At 42.3% G+C, this 12,688-nt stretch overlaps 1 protein-coding gene across 1 annotated transcript in view; it reads left to right on the top strand.

Annotated features, from left to right (window-relative positions):
* XPO7 (exportin 7) overlaps nucleotides 1-12,688 on the top strand; it is a 48,333-nt gene that overhangs the window by 12,191 nt on the left and 23,454 nt on the right. The window contains exons 3-6 of the mRNA XM_063448488.1: nucleotides 620-713; nucleotides 2,093-2,259; nucleotides 2,655-2,720; nucleotides 11,897-12,001. Of these exons, the coding sequence (XP_063304558.1) occupies nucleotides 620-713; nucleotides 2,093-2,259; nucleotides 2,655-2,720; nucleotides 11,897-12,001 (432 nt within the window). The remainder of the gene's footprint in view (nucleotides 1-619; nucleotides 714-2,092; nucleotides 2,260-2,654; nucleotides 2,721-11,896; nucleotides 12,002-12,688) is intronic.

Below are 12,688 nucleotides of genomic sequence, written 5' to 3'. Positions count from 1 at the left end.
CTTGACCGCTAGTAAAAACTGATATTCATTGCTCCTGCTCAAGAGATGTAGAAGAAGCAGCTTGACCTATGGCTACCCCTGAGCCTTTGTAAATTCGCACTGCACAAGTCATCCAATTGGAACAGTGATCCTTTCTTCTGTTGCTTTTAACATACCCAATTTGCCTTTCAGTGCCAGCCCTGTCCTTGGTGGCTAAAAGATATTTGATTACTAATGTATGCTTTCTTTTTGAGAGGGGGGTTTCTACAAAATGTAAAAAAATATATATATATTTTAATTGAAATTATTTTATGATTTGAGTCAAGTACCCTTAGTGGCCTATGTATACAAGAATGTTTTTGTTTTTTTATTTTAGTGTTTTTTTTTTTTTTTTTTAATCTGTGGCTTGGAAGGGGACATTACACTCCCTGGTGGTTCATTGGCTGGGTGTATGTAGGCTTCCAGGGGGCCTTACATTTTAGAGGGGGTGGCCGGGATCCAGCATTTGATATCTTCTGTTCCCGCAAGCTCCTCTCTCCAACACTTTTGAGACTGGTATGCCGAGTGGAGTGTTGCCGTGGTAATTGTCATTTTCTGAGGATAGTGTCTAATTTGCTTCTTTTTTTTTTTTTTCTTCCAGTCCTCATACTCCCAGCTTCTGGCTGCTACTTGCCTGACCAAACTGGTGTCAAGGAGCAGCAATCCCCTTCCACTGGAACAGAGGATCGATATCCGTAAGTACATTACATTTCTGTCTTGACTTTCTTGCTCATTATAGTTGAGTGGCTTAATTGTTTATTTTTAGAGCCTAGCAGTGACAAAATCTAATAATCATATCTTGATAATACGAGAATGTTACAAATATTTGTACTGGCATACTTTCACCATTCTGCTTCATTAGCCTTAATGCTTACCGGTCTAATTAGCTTAGGAATACCTGACTATTCATTAGCCATTTTGCAGGACCAGTGACTTACTGGAATAATGTGATGTTGCTGAAAACTGGTCCTGAGAAAGATACTCACTAGTTTGAAAACACTGTCAAAAAGTTTAAAAAACTTGGTTAAAAATAATCAGCTGTTTCACTGACATTTAAAGAGGTAGAAAGAAAAACTAATTTGTACTTTACTTGCACAACTCTTTCTGCTTATATTTACCTTTCCAGCATGCACTTTGCCTTTTCCTTATAAACTGCTCGTTTCTTTGGAAATTTAATACAAAAAGTTGGAGGGGGTGAATGTTTCTTGTTATGAAGCTAAAACTGACATTTAAAGTGCTCAATTTACAAATGTGGTAAATTTGTACAGGGTTACTTTGGGTTTAGAACCATAGAATGTATTTATGGTTATATTTCTATATATAAACTAATCAAAAGGTAATATTTAACACCCTCCTAATCAACATATTCTTGAGCTGTTTCATAGTTTGCCAAAGTTCAACATATCAATTGGTACTCAAAAAAGGGACTTGAAATGGTGTTAGTTTGCAAGCAGGGTTCAGGATAGATCTTTTTTTTTTTTTTTCCTTAACAGCCCCTGGAAGTTTCAAGAATGCTAAATTATTGTGTGTTTTTGCAGCAGAGAAAGCTTCAGGGATTCCTTCATCTCCTGAGCAGTATCCCAAGTCAGTGTGCAGTGATAATGTCACATCCTACCAGCCCTATGCATGAATACAGGTGTACTTTTGTGTTAGAAACCCTGAAACTGTCTCTGTTGGCAAAGCATAAACACACCTTTCACATCTATTAGACCCCAATTACAGGGCTGCAGACCTCTAGATCTCCCAAACATCCTTGTTTTTGGAAAAAAAAAGATAAGCCGCAGGGAGAAGGAAAATAAGTCATATATGATTTAAGTGTTTAATATTTTTGGTTCTTCCTTAAGAAATTATCTTGATATATATATATATATATATATATATATATATATATATATATATATATATATATATATATATATATATAAATGGACACAAACTTACTGAAATGTTTACATTGGTACAAAAGGTGATTGATATTTTCACAGAAGATGTCTCTCTTCAGTGATATCCATGCATCAATGTTTTTCCTGTGCGCTGCATGTGAAAGTTCTGATTTGATTGTCTTCTCTAAAAGGGAACTACGTGCTGACATACTTGGCTACGAGACCCAAGCTTGCCTCATTTGTTACCCAGGCTCTGATCCAGCTCTATGCCCGAATCACGAAACTTGGCTGGTTTGACTGTCAGAAAGAGGATTATGTGTTCAGGAGCGTAATTGTGGATGTAACACGCTTCCTGCAGGTCAGAAGTCACTGAGTGTAGCAATTTCAGTTTGTTAACCTAGAGTGTCTCACATAGTACCTTCTTTTGTCAAACATGTTGAGTATCTGTATTAATCCCTAAATAGCAGTTACACGTTTAAATATGTTTGTCTAATGTAGCGAGTTCTTAAATGTTGATGTTTTTTCGGAAAATAAGCAAATTATAAATATTTGAGATTTAAATATGCTGTTTATTAGTCCAAGCTTTGGACCATCTTTACACCATTTTCTAACAGTATCTAAATAAGGCTGAAATCATTTCGTGGTTGATGACAGTATTTGCTGCTCTTTCTGTCAGACACGTGAAGAATGTCTATGGTGCTCTATAATACTGGTTTCAGTCACTGTAACTAATAGCTTTGTGTCTCTCTTTAGGACAGTGTGGATTATTGTGTGATTGGAGTTAGTATTTTATCACAACTGACCAATGAAATCAACCAGGTGAGTGACCACCACTAAATGCTCTGATATAAAAATTTCCATGTATATTGTTAATAGTGCAATATGTTTCCTTATTTGTGCATTAATAAATCCGTCTTGAATTATATAGCCTCATTTGGGGAAAAAAATGGCTATTAAATGTTTAAAAAAAAAAAAGTGTGTGTTTTGAAATAGATTAGTGAGAAAACACGGTATTTTGAACTCTCTGTTGGCTTCCTACAAAATATATAGTGTGCATGCAGACCATAGATGAATCACCATTGGTTACTTCTGGGTTGTTTTCGCAGTCAGACACTGGGTTGGAACTTGGTATGTACAGCCAAACGCTGCGCTTCTTCAATTAAATCAGCAGCTTTTGATATCCAGATAGAGTTTTACTCAGTCTAAAAGGAAACGCCTATAGTGGTTCTCAGAAAGACATCCACTAGAGTTAGATTTAGCCCTGTAGTGTAAACATTGCATGGTTAAAATAACCCAACCTCTGCACCCAGTCAACTTCATAGAAATAAATGGTTTGGCTGGCTATATTCCCTTTTTTTTTTTCTTTTTTTCTTTCTTTTTGACAGGTACCAATTTGACAACATAGTACATTGTGAATTTTGCTTTACATACAGTACTCGATTTTCGCCATGTCATAACAAACGTAAAAAATAAAATATAATACAGTTAAAAACAGATGCAGGTGTTTAGGTTTTTTCATCCGCCATGGTGGTCATGTCACACCACCTCCGAGACAGTGACAAAAGGTGATTTTTCCCTTCGTATAGTGGCAGTACTTACAAGTGGGATGTTCCTTATGGTTCTGGACAAGAAGCTCCCCCTTCTTAGAATTTAATTGCTGTGCTCCGCCTGCTGCCTCCATATAAAATGTACCCCAGAGTCACATACCAGTTCTTCTTGTCCCGGCAACGGGACGGACAGGTTCCCCCACAGTGCAGGTGGAGATTTGGTGCAGTCAGCACAGGTTGCTGACCGGGAGGTGAGTGCCCGATAGCTTCCCGGGCGGGAACTGAGCGGCAATAGTACTTCCGGGTTCGCGTTTCGGAAGCGACCAGGTACTGGCTTTTGTGGCATTTCTGAAAGAGTTCCCAGGCGTTCCTCCTTCATTGCTTGTTATGCATGCGCACAGCGGTGGAACGCACGCCCGGGAGGCTTTGCGTTCCACCAAACACAGAATCGCGCTACTGAGCATGCGCAAAACGGTGTTTGGCGCCGAATTCAAAATTTGGACTTATGTTGCTGTGCAGGACCTTCCTGACCCAAAGGGTGGGTGTACAGTCCTGGTTCTCCGTGTCACCAGCCCTCCTACACGGATCTTAGGTGATTTGAGATTTAACTATTTAAACTCTCCCTTTTCGCCTTTCATTATGCATGCTCCTAGAATTATTTTATTCTGGTGTTTTTTCACACAGATATGTCCAGTCCTATATCTCCAGATAAGACAGATAAAGACAAGATGTAGACATCTGTTCCGAAAAAAGCCACAAGCAAATCTAAGCACTTATGTTGTCTGGAATGTGCGGTACCTCTACCTGACGGATGTCGCAAAAAGACATGCAATCAGTGCTCAACGGAATTGCTAGAAAAAGCCAAGCAGACTGATATGGCATCCTTCCTGGGCTGGTTTCAGGAAAATTTGTCCCAGACATTTAAATCTTTTAAAGATGCTGTGAAAAATGAACCGGCTATTCAAGAGAAACTGCCTACAAAGCGTAGGAGGAATAGATCTCCTTCTGTGTCTGACGTCTCTTCAGGCGAATGCTCTTTTTCTTCGCCTTCGGATATTTCCAGCCTGGCTTCAAGTGTGGAGGAGGGTTTTCCACCAGAAGAGCTGAAGAAATTTATTAAAGAAGTGACGACGGCGGTACAAGAAACTGAACCTACCAAGGGTAAGGTTAAAGGTTTCCCAATGTCTCCTATAATCTTGGATCTCCTTCATAGAGAATGGAAGAATCCTGAAAGACGTGTGTTTATTTCAAAGCATTTTAAACTGCTGTTCAGGTTACAGTCTGAAGAAAAATGGGAAGATCTTCCTAAAGTGGATGTTCAGATTGCCCAGCTATCAAAGAAAACCACTATACCCATTGGCGAAGTCTCAGGACTTAAAGACCCAATGGACAAAGGAGCCGAAACTTCATGTAGAAGAATATTCCAGGCCGCAGGATATCAGTGCAGAGCTGAAATTGCAGGTTCAGCGGTTCTCAGAGCTCAGAGCGTTTGGCTACAAGCCCTGGAAGATTCCCTTATGGGAAAATCAGATACAGATCCTTCCCATCTCATGTTCCTACTGAAACTATCCAATGAATTCCTTTCGGATGCCTCTGATGAGTTTCTTCGTTTATCAGCAAGAATTATGGGTTTGTCGTCAGTAGCCAGAAGAGCGCTTTGGCTACGAACATGGACAGCTGATTCTGCGTCTAAGGCAGCCTTATGTGAATTACCCTTTGAGAGGAACAAACTTTTTGGTACTCCTTTGGAAGACATTATTAGACAGATGTCGGAAACAAAGAAAGCCCTACCTCTGGAATCAAGAACCCAGGGATATACAAGATTTCAGTACAAGGGTCAGAGGTCCTTTCGTTACCAAGGGCGGTTTTGCAGGTTTCAAAAACATGGTGGAAACAGCCAGTGGTCTAGACAGGAATCCAACAGGCAAGACAAAAATAGGAAGTTTTGACGCCAAAAGAGTGGGAGGACGCCTTCGGTTCTTTGCCCACGAATGGAAAAAGAGTACTTCAAATGGGTGGATTACAAGAATCGTTTCAGAAGGTTACAGAATAAAGTTTTCATCAAGACCACGTCCATCCTTCCTACTGTCAAGCTATCCTTCAAGGGTAAAAACAGAGGCACTCCTAACAGAAGCTCTTCTTCTTTTAAGAAAAGATGTGGTAGAGAAGGTACCCAAACGTTGTGAATTTCAGGGAGTTTACTCACGCCTTTTCCTGGTTCAAAAACCAGATGGATCCTTTCGGCCGATCCTAGACCTGAAACAAGTAAACACCTGCATACCGTACCAGAAGTTCCGTATGGAAAGTATTCTGTCTGTGACACACATTTAACAAAGGGAGATTACATGGCAAAGTTAGATTAAAAGATGCTTATCTCCATGTACCGGTTTCAGAATCTTCCCGGAAGTTTCTCAGGTTTGCAGTTCTAACAAGAAAGCGAAGGATTCTCCATTTACAATTCAAGGCTCTTCCCTTTGGCCTGTCCTCAGCTCCTTGAGTTTTTACGAAGATCCTGGCACCCATAGCAGCAGTTTTACGTCTGAAAGATATCTCGATTGTTCCATACCTGGACGATTGGTTCCTGAAAGCCCAATCAAGACAACTGCTAAATCTTCATCTCAAGATTGCAATGAAGGTTTTTTTTTTTAAAATTCTTTATTTTGGTGTGCAAGAACGTAATAACATACAGGCTGGTAGCGCCACAACAGCATCTACGAGCTTAATGTGGTCAAATATTTGTATACAGTGTCATGGCACGAGAGACAATTGCACTTTTTTTTTTTTTAAGTTAAAGAAACAGGCTTCAGTATAGATAATATTATAACACTTGAGTAATAAACGTAGTGATGCAAGCTCTGGTATTCAACATAAAGTGAAATAACTGTTATATAGCATTTAGAAGGTACAAACTTATTTTGATATTTATAAAACAGGCTAGGTACATGCTGGTTGGTCATAATGAATTATTCTATCGTTTGGTAACAGTAGCTTGAGGTTAAGAATTAAAGTATGCATCGTCGCTTTCGTTTCGGACCCTTGATGTAGTTTCGCCTAACTTATGCTTAAGTGAGGGATGTATATTGGTATAGTAGTTAAACATACTATGTGATTCCCTTAAATAATGGTTATCTAAAGACAAGCTGGTTAGATTTTACTCATGTTTACAGGGTGGTCTAGAGGCAAGCTAGTGGATGGCGTATACCAGCAGGTAGCAGATTTCAGTCGATAATGGCACAGAGTTCCTGAGGGTAAGATGGTTGGAGGTAAGACCGTCTCTGTGGTAGGAAGTCCCTCTTTAGGTAGGTGAGAGTTACCCCCTTCAGCTGCCGATGTGTTGTACCAGGATGCCCGGTCTGCTGCCGGTCGCTGGGTGCTGGGCAGGTTCTCTGCTGTGTTTCTGCTGCCTATGAGGATCCAACAGGGGTTTGGGAGATTGCTCGTTTGCTTCTCCCTGTGCCGGTAAGCTCCCCAGTGCAGCGGTGGTTGCGTGCAGCTGATGCCTGTGTGTGATGTTTCGTTTCCCTGCCCGGAGGAGGGAGGAAATACCGGGACCCCGCGGGAGGCCTCTGAGGGTGGCTTTAGTGAAGGTGGGTGGCTTGTTGGGGTTCGAGGGTGCCTGCAGGTGGATGGCTGCAGTAAGGATCTGTGCCGCTGGTGTTTACAGTCCGCTCTTTGTACTGCCGCTGTGGGTAAGTAGTCTGTGCAGGCTCTGGTCTCAACACCATCCCACATGGCCTCCGCCATCTTGGCGTCAGTTCCTGCAGTGCGGATCTTGGCGGCCTTGCTGTTTTGCCTTGCTTGTTTTGCGGGTCTCGAGGGTGGGGACCGGGATCACCCCCCCGGTCCATAGGGGGGGGGGGGGGGGATATGGGGCCGGTTCCCCGCGGGTCTGACTCTAAGCGCTGAACAGCAGGGCAGCGGCCGTCCGCCCCGCTCACCGCCGGAGTAGGCCTCGGTAGTGTCAGTGAGGGATCCTCCTCTAGGGGACTGAAGCCTGTTTGGCCAGCCTCACCCTATATCCAGGGCTTTCTGCCCGCTGAGGGCCCCCGTTGCCGGATGGTTTTGTGCCAGGAATCATGATTTTTTTTTAAGCCTGCTTAGACTTAGGCTGCAGGAGCTGGTCCCGCTGTCGACCATCCAGCTCGGCGGTCCGGCCCCGCCCCCGCAATGAAGGTTTTAAAAGATCACAGTTGGATCCTGAACCTGGGAAAATCCAAGTTGACTTTGTCACTGAGTCTAGAATTCTTGGGTCTTCGGGTAGAATCACAGTCCCTCTCTCTTTTTCTACCAATAGTGAAACAAATGAGGATTTTAAAAGCCGTATCAAAGCTGCAAAACAAACTAAGCTCTATCAGGGATGCTATGAGGTTACTAGGCCTCCTCACCACTTCTGCAATCCCGGCTGTAGCCTGGGCAAAGGCAGAATCAAAACCGTTACAATGGGACATTCTTTACCAATAAACACGAAAACAGGAAGATCTAGACTCTCCCTTCCACCTATCCGAAGGGGTGAAAATACAACTGAACTGGTGGAAAGACAGAAGCAACATCTCAAAGGGCCTATCGTTTGCACAGAAACAGTGGATTACGATAACCACAGATGCCTCCCAGACGGGTTGGGGCGCCCATCTAGGTTCTCAGTTCCATCAAGGTCTTTGGAACAGAGTGGAGGCAGGCGCTTCCTCAAATTGCAGGGAATTAAAAGCGGTTTGGAAGGCGCTGGTTTCCTTCAGTTCAGCCATCACCTATCAGTCAGTGAGGATTCAGTCGGACAACGCCACTACAATGGCTTATTTGAATCACCAGGGAAGCACGAAGGTGAAGGCTCTACAAGATCTCTGCTACCGCATAATGTCTTGGGCCCAAGCGAATCTTCTCGCAATATCAGCTACCCATATCAGAGGGTCTCTAAACATTATTGCAGACGACCTCAGTAGAAGCCATTGATCTCAGGCAGACTGGGCACTGTCAAACCAAGTTTTCTTGGAGCTGGTTTCACGCTTCGGCAGGCCAGAGATAGACTTGTTGGCCACAAGGAGAAACAGAAAAGTACAAAGATTTGCTTCTCTCCATACAGGAGATTACCCAGATGTCCTAGACGGACTATCGATCCCTTGGAACTTCGACATGGCTTATGTTTTCCCTCCTATCGCTCTTATACCACGGATTGTTCAGAAAATAAGATGGGAGAAGGCAAGAATTTTGGCAGTCCTGCCCTTCTGGCCGAACAGAAGTTGGTTTTCAGAAGTGGAAAACATGACCATCTCACGTTGGCATCTCCCAGTCTCTTCTCAAATATTGGAGAATGTGACTCTTCCCGTGGAAACCCTGGAGATGTTTCACCTGACGGCATGGTTGCTGCAAGGATGATCCTTCAAGGTCATGGTCTTTCTGACCTTTTATGTGACGTGTTGCTGTCTTCTGTCCGCTTGTCCACTTCGAAAATCTATTTGAGTTTGGATGAAGTTCAGAACCTGGTGTTCACTTCGAGGTTTGGATCCGGCCAAAGCCTCTATCCCGGAAATTCTTTCTTTTTTGCAAGATGGGTTTGAAGCCGGCCTGGGAGTATCTACGCTCAAAGGCCAGATTTCAGCTCTAAGTCACTTCCTGGTTCGTGACATTGCCTCAAACCTGCTTATACGAAGATTTCTTAAGTCCATAAGGCTGAAGAGGCCTCCCAAGTTAGTACCTTTTCCTACTTGGGATCTGTCTCTGGTGCTTCAAGCCCTTTGTGAACCACCGTTTGAACCATTACTGGAGGTTCCTATCAAGCTGCTTACCTTCAAGACAGCTTTCCTGGTGGCTATCACCTCTGCTAGAAGAGTAGGTGGGATCCGAGCTCTCTCTTCCTCTCCGGAATGCACAATTTTTCATCAAGACAAGGTGGTCCTGCACACCAAGCCTTCTTTTTTTGCCTAAGGTTATTTCTAGTGCTGCTATTAACCAACCTATTGTCCTGCCGGCTTTTTGTCAATCTCCCACATCGGATCTGGAAAGAAAGTGGCATCTCCTAGATGTTAGAAGATCCCTGAAGATCTATCTTCAGAAGACTCAGGGGTTTAGATCCTCAGATCATCTATTTGTATACTTTCAAGGCACTAACCGGGGTTGTGCTGTTTCAGGACCCTCTTTGGCCAGATGGCTGACAAATACAATCAGGTTGGCTTATCAATCCAAAGGGATTCCCCTTAGTTTCCCGTTAAAGGCTCATTCCACTAGAGCTATGGCGACCTCCTGGGCTGAAAAAGCAGCCGCCTCACCTGAAGACATCTGCAAAGCTGCTACTTGGTCTTCCTTACATACCTTTTATCAAGCATTATAGGCTGGACGTATTCTCATCATCTGAAGCTGCTTTGGGGCGTAAGGTGCTACAAGCTGTGGCCTTCTGAGTTACCACCCTTTGTTTTGTGCAGGGATCTTGCTATATCCCACTTGTAAGTACTGCCACTATACGAAGGGGAAAAACAGTAATTTTACTTACCATAAATTCGTTTTTTCTTAGTATAGTGGCAGTACTGGCTTTCCCTCCTCTTTCATATAGATTACATTCTTTGCATTATTCGGTCTCCGTTCTTTTGTATTACTGGTATGTGACTCTGGGGTACAGCTTATATGGAGGCAGCAGGCGGAGCACAGCAATTAAATTCTAAGAAGGGGGAGCTTGTTGTCCAGAACCATAAGGAACATCCCACTAGTAAGTACTGCCACTATACTAAGAAAAAAGGAATTTACGGTAAGTAAAATTACTGTTTTTCCTTGCTCTAGTATTGGTTACCTGGCCCCAGCTGGGTTGCTACTAAAAGCCATTGAGAAGGATTTTCTCCCCATACCATTTGCGTAGCAAAAGCACCCAACAAGATAGAATGACAAAAAGTAAAAGGCAAAAACCAGAATTAGTTTATAGTGCCTTTAATTATTCTGGTTGCCTAGATTAGGTAGGTTGGGAAAGACTGTGTTCCTTTCATAGAGGAAAAAGATTTTATATTTCAGAATGATAGTAAAGATTAAAGGATCACTATGGTGTCAGGAAAAAAAAAACTTGTTTTCCTGACACTATCATCCTTGGCGCTGAAGGGGTTAAAACCCATTGTTACTTACCTTAATCCAGCGCTGGGCTCCCTTGGTGCTGGTTACCTCTCCTCCCCTGCTGACGTCAGCTCCCGAGTGGAGCGGAATGCGCATGCGCAACAAGAGCCGAGCGTGTATTCAAACAGTCCATATGAAAAACATTACTCAATGCTTTCCTATGGACGTTCTGCACACCGAATGTGATTTTTCGCATTCAGCGTCGCAGAAGCGCCTCTAGCGGCTGTTCGGAAGACGGCCAATAGAGGTTGGATTAACCCTGCAATGTAAACATAGCAGTTTCTCTGAAACTGCTAGGTTTACATCTGAAGGGTTATAACCTGGGGGACCTGGCACCCAGACCACTTCATTGAGCTGAAGTGGTCTGGGTGACTATAGTGTCCCTTTAATACTTTCACCATAAGGTAAATGTGCTTACAAAAATATTACCAGAATAAACCTCATTCATATGCTTCTGTAGTTCCACTTGAGAAGGCAGAAAATTGAACTTCTATTCACAGAAACCTCTGCTGTGCCATAAAAAAATGGGTATTCGTTCTGCATTGTTATAGGAAGTTGGTATGCATCACTTCCTGGTTTAATAACAGCAGTAAAGTCAGTTTTTTTTTTTTTGCAGAAAATTCTGTTACTTAAGCTCTTAGAATCTTTAATTATTTTATTTTTGTTATTACATTAAAAAATAATTGATCACCAACAGTACTTAGTGAGTCTTCATATAAATTACCATGTGGTAATGAAGTGCTTGGTGATGGTGCAACGAAAATATCCAGTTAGAGACACTTTAGAGAGGAATTTGCAAAGGTAGGGATATGGGATGATGGTTAGAAGAGGAGGACGGGTTAAGAGATTTTTTTTTTTTTTAAATTATAAGAAGGGTACTACAGTAGCATGTTTAAGGGCAGCAGGGACAACACCAGAAGAGAGAGAGCAGTTAAAGATGTGTGTTAAGGGAGGCACAAGAGGAGAGAGATCTGATAAGGTGAGACGGTACAGGATCAAGCGGGCAAGTGGTGGGTCAAGAGGAAAGAAGCGCAGCCACCTCTTGTTTAGTAGCATAGTGGGGGGAATTCTTTCCTTAGCTGTTCAATCTTGTCGGTAAAGTAGCATGCAAAGCTATCGGCCACAGTAGGGCAAAGAAGGGAGTTAAAGGTATTAAAAAGACGACTGGGATTGTGGGAGCATGAGCTGAGGGAGGAAAAGTATGACTGTTTTGCAAGGGCTGTGCTGTATGAACGCAACATGACTTTGTAATGGAGGAAGTCAGACTGGCTACGTGACTTCCTCTAGCAGCGTACATGAGTGACTATATACATTTATTATGCTTGAGTGTGTCTTAAAATAAATGTGTTCATTCCTCCACAGGCAGATGCCACTCATCCCCTGACCAAACACCGTAAAATTGCCTCATCTTTCAGAGACTCCTCTCTTTTTGATATCTTCACTCTGTCCTGCAACCTTCTGAAACAGGCATGTGTATAATCTTAGTGTATAATAATTTGTGTGAAAGCACATCAAAGTATTGTATATACATATTTACAATTCTATGTACATAAATCCTCTGTATACAATATGTATATAAATCCTGTATAAACTCGTGTTTATGTGGCTTTATATTTGTGTTCTTATTAAGTAAGATTGACATTTGCTATGGTTTAGGGACTGTGTCAAAATTAGCAGTGTGATGCCACCAAATTAGCAAACTTGTGTTCCCAAGATAAGGGGGAGGTGGGGAACGACCCAAAATGTGTCTGTCTGAGCACATTTTATTACAGTAGAAGTAAAAGATATAGTATAGACAACAGATTGTTACAAAAAAGAGATTTCTGTTTTAAACACTAGACCTCTATTAAAATGTTTACGGTTATAGGGGTAGATCAATATTCAATGTAGGGAACAGCCCTTTATAAAACATTACATGTAGACAACTATCATATTAAGAGGTTCGGTGTTTCAAGCCGTGGAGGTGGCACCAACTACTCACTAAAACCCCGCAAAGAGAAAAGTAAGCTCCAGGCACTCAGATATCCAGGGCTTGGCATCTTCTGTAATGGAGCATATCACATAGGCAATGTTTTGGTCACTATCTGAGACCTTTATCAAGCCATAGTATACATGTATACAAACAGTGTTTAAATACCATTGTATTAATAAACA

This window comes from Pelobates fuscus, chromosome 3 (genome assembly GCF_036172605.1).
Source record: "Pelobates fuscus isolate aPelFus1 chromosome 3, aPelFus1.pri, whole genome shotgun sequence".
In the NCBI taxonomy this organism is placed as follows: Eukaryota; Metazoa; Chordata; class Amphibia; order Anura; family Pelobatidae; genus Pelobates; species Pelobates fuscus.
This window is presented reverse-complemented; position numbering and strand designations above follow the sequence as displayed.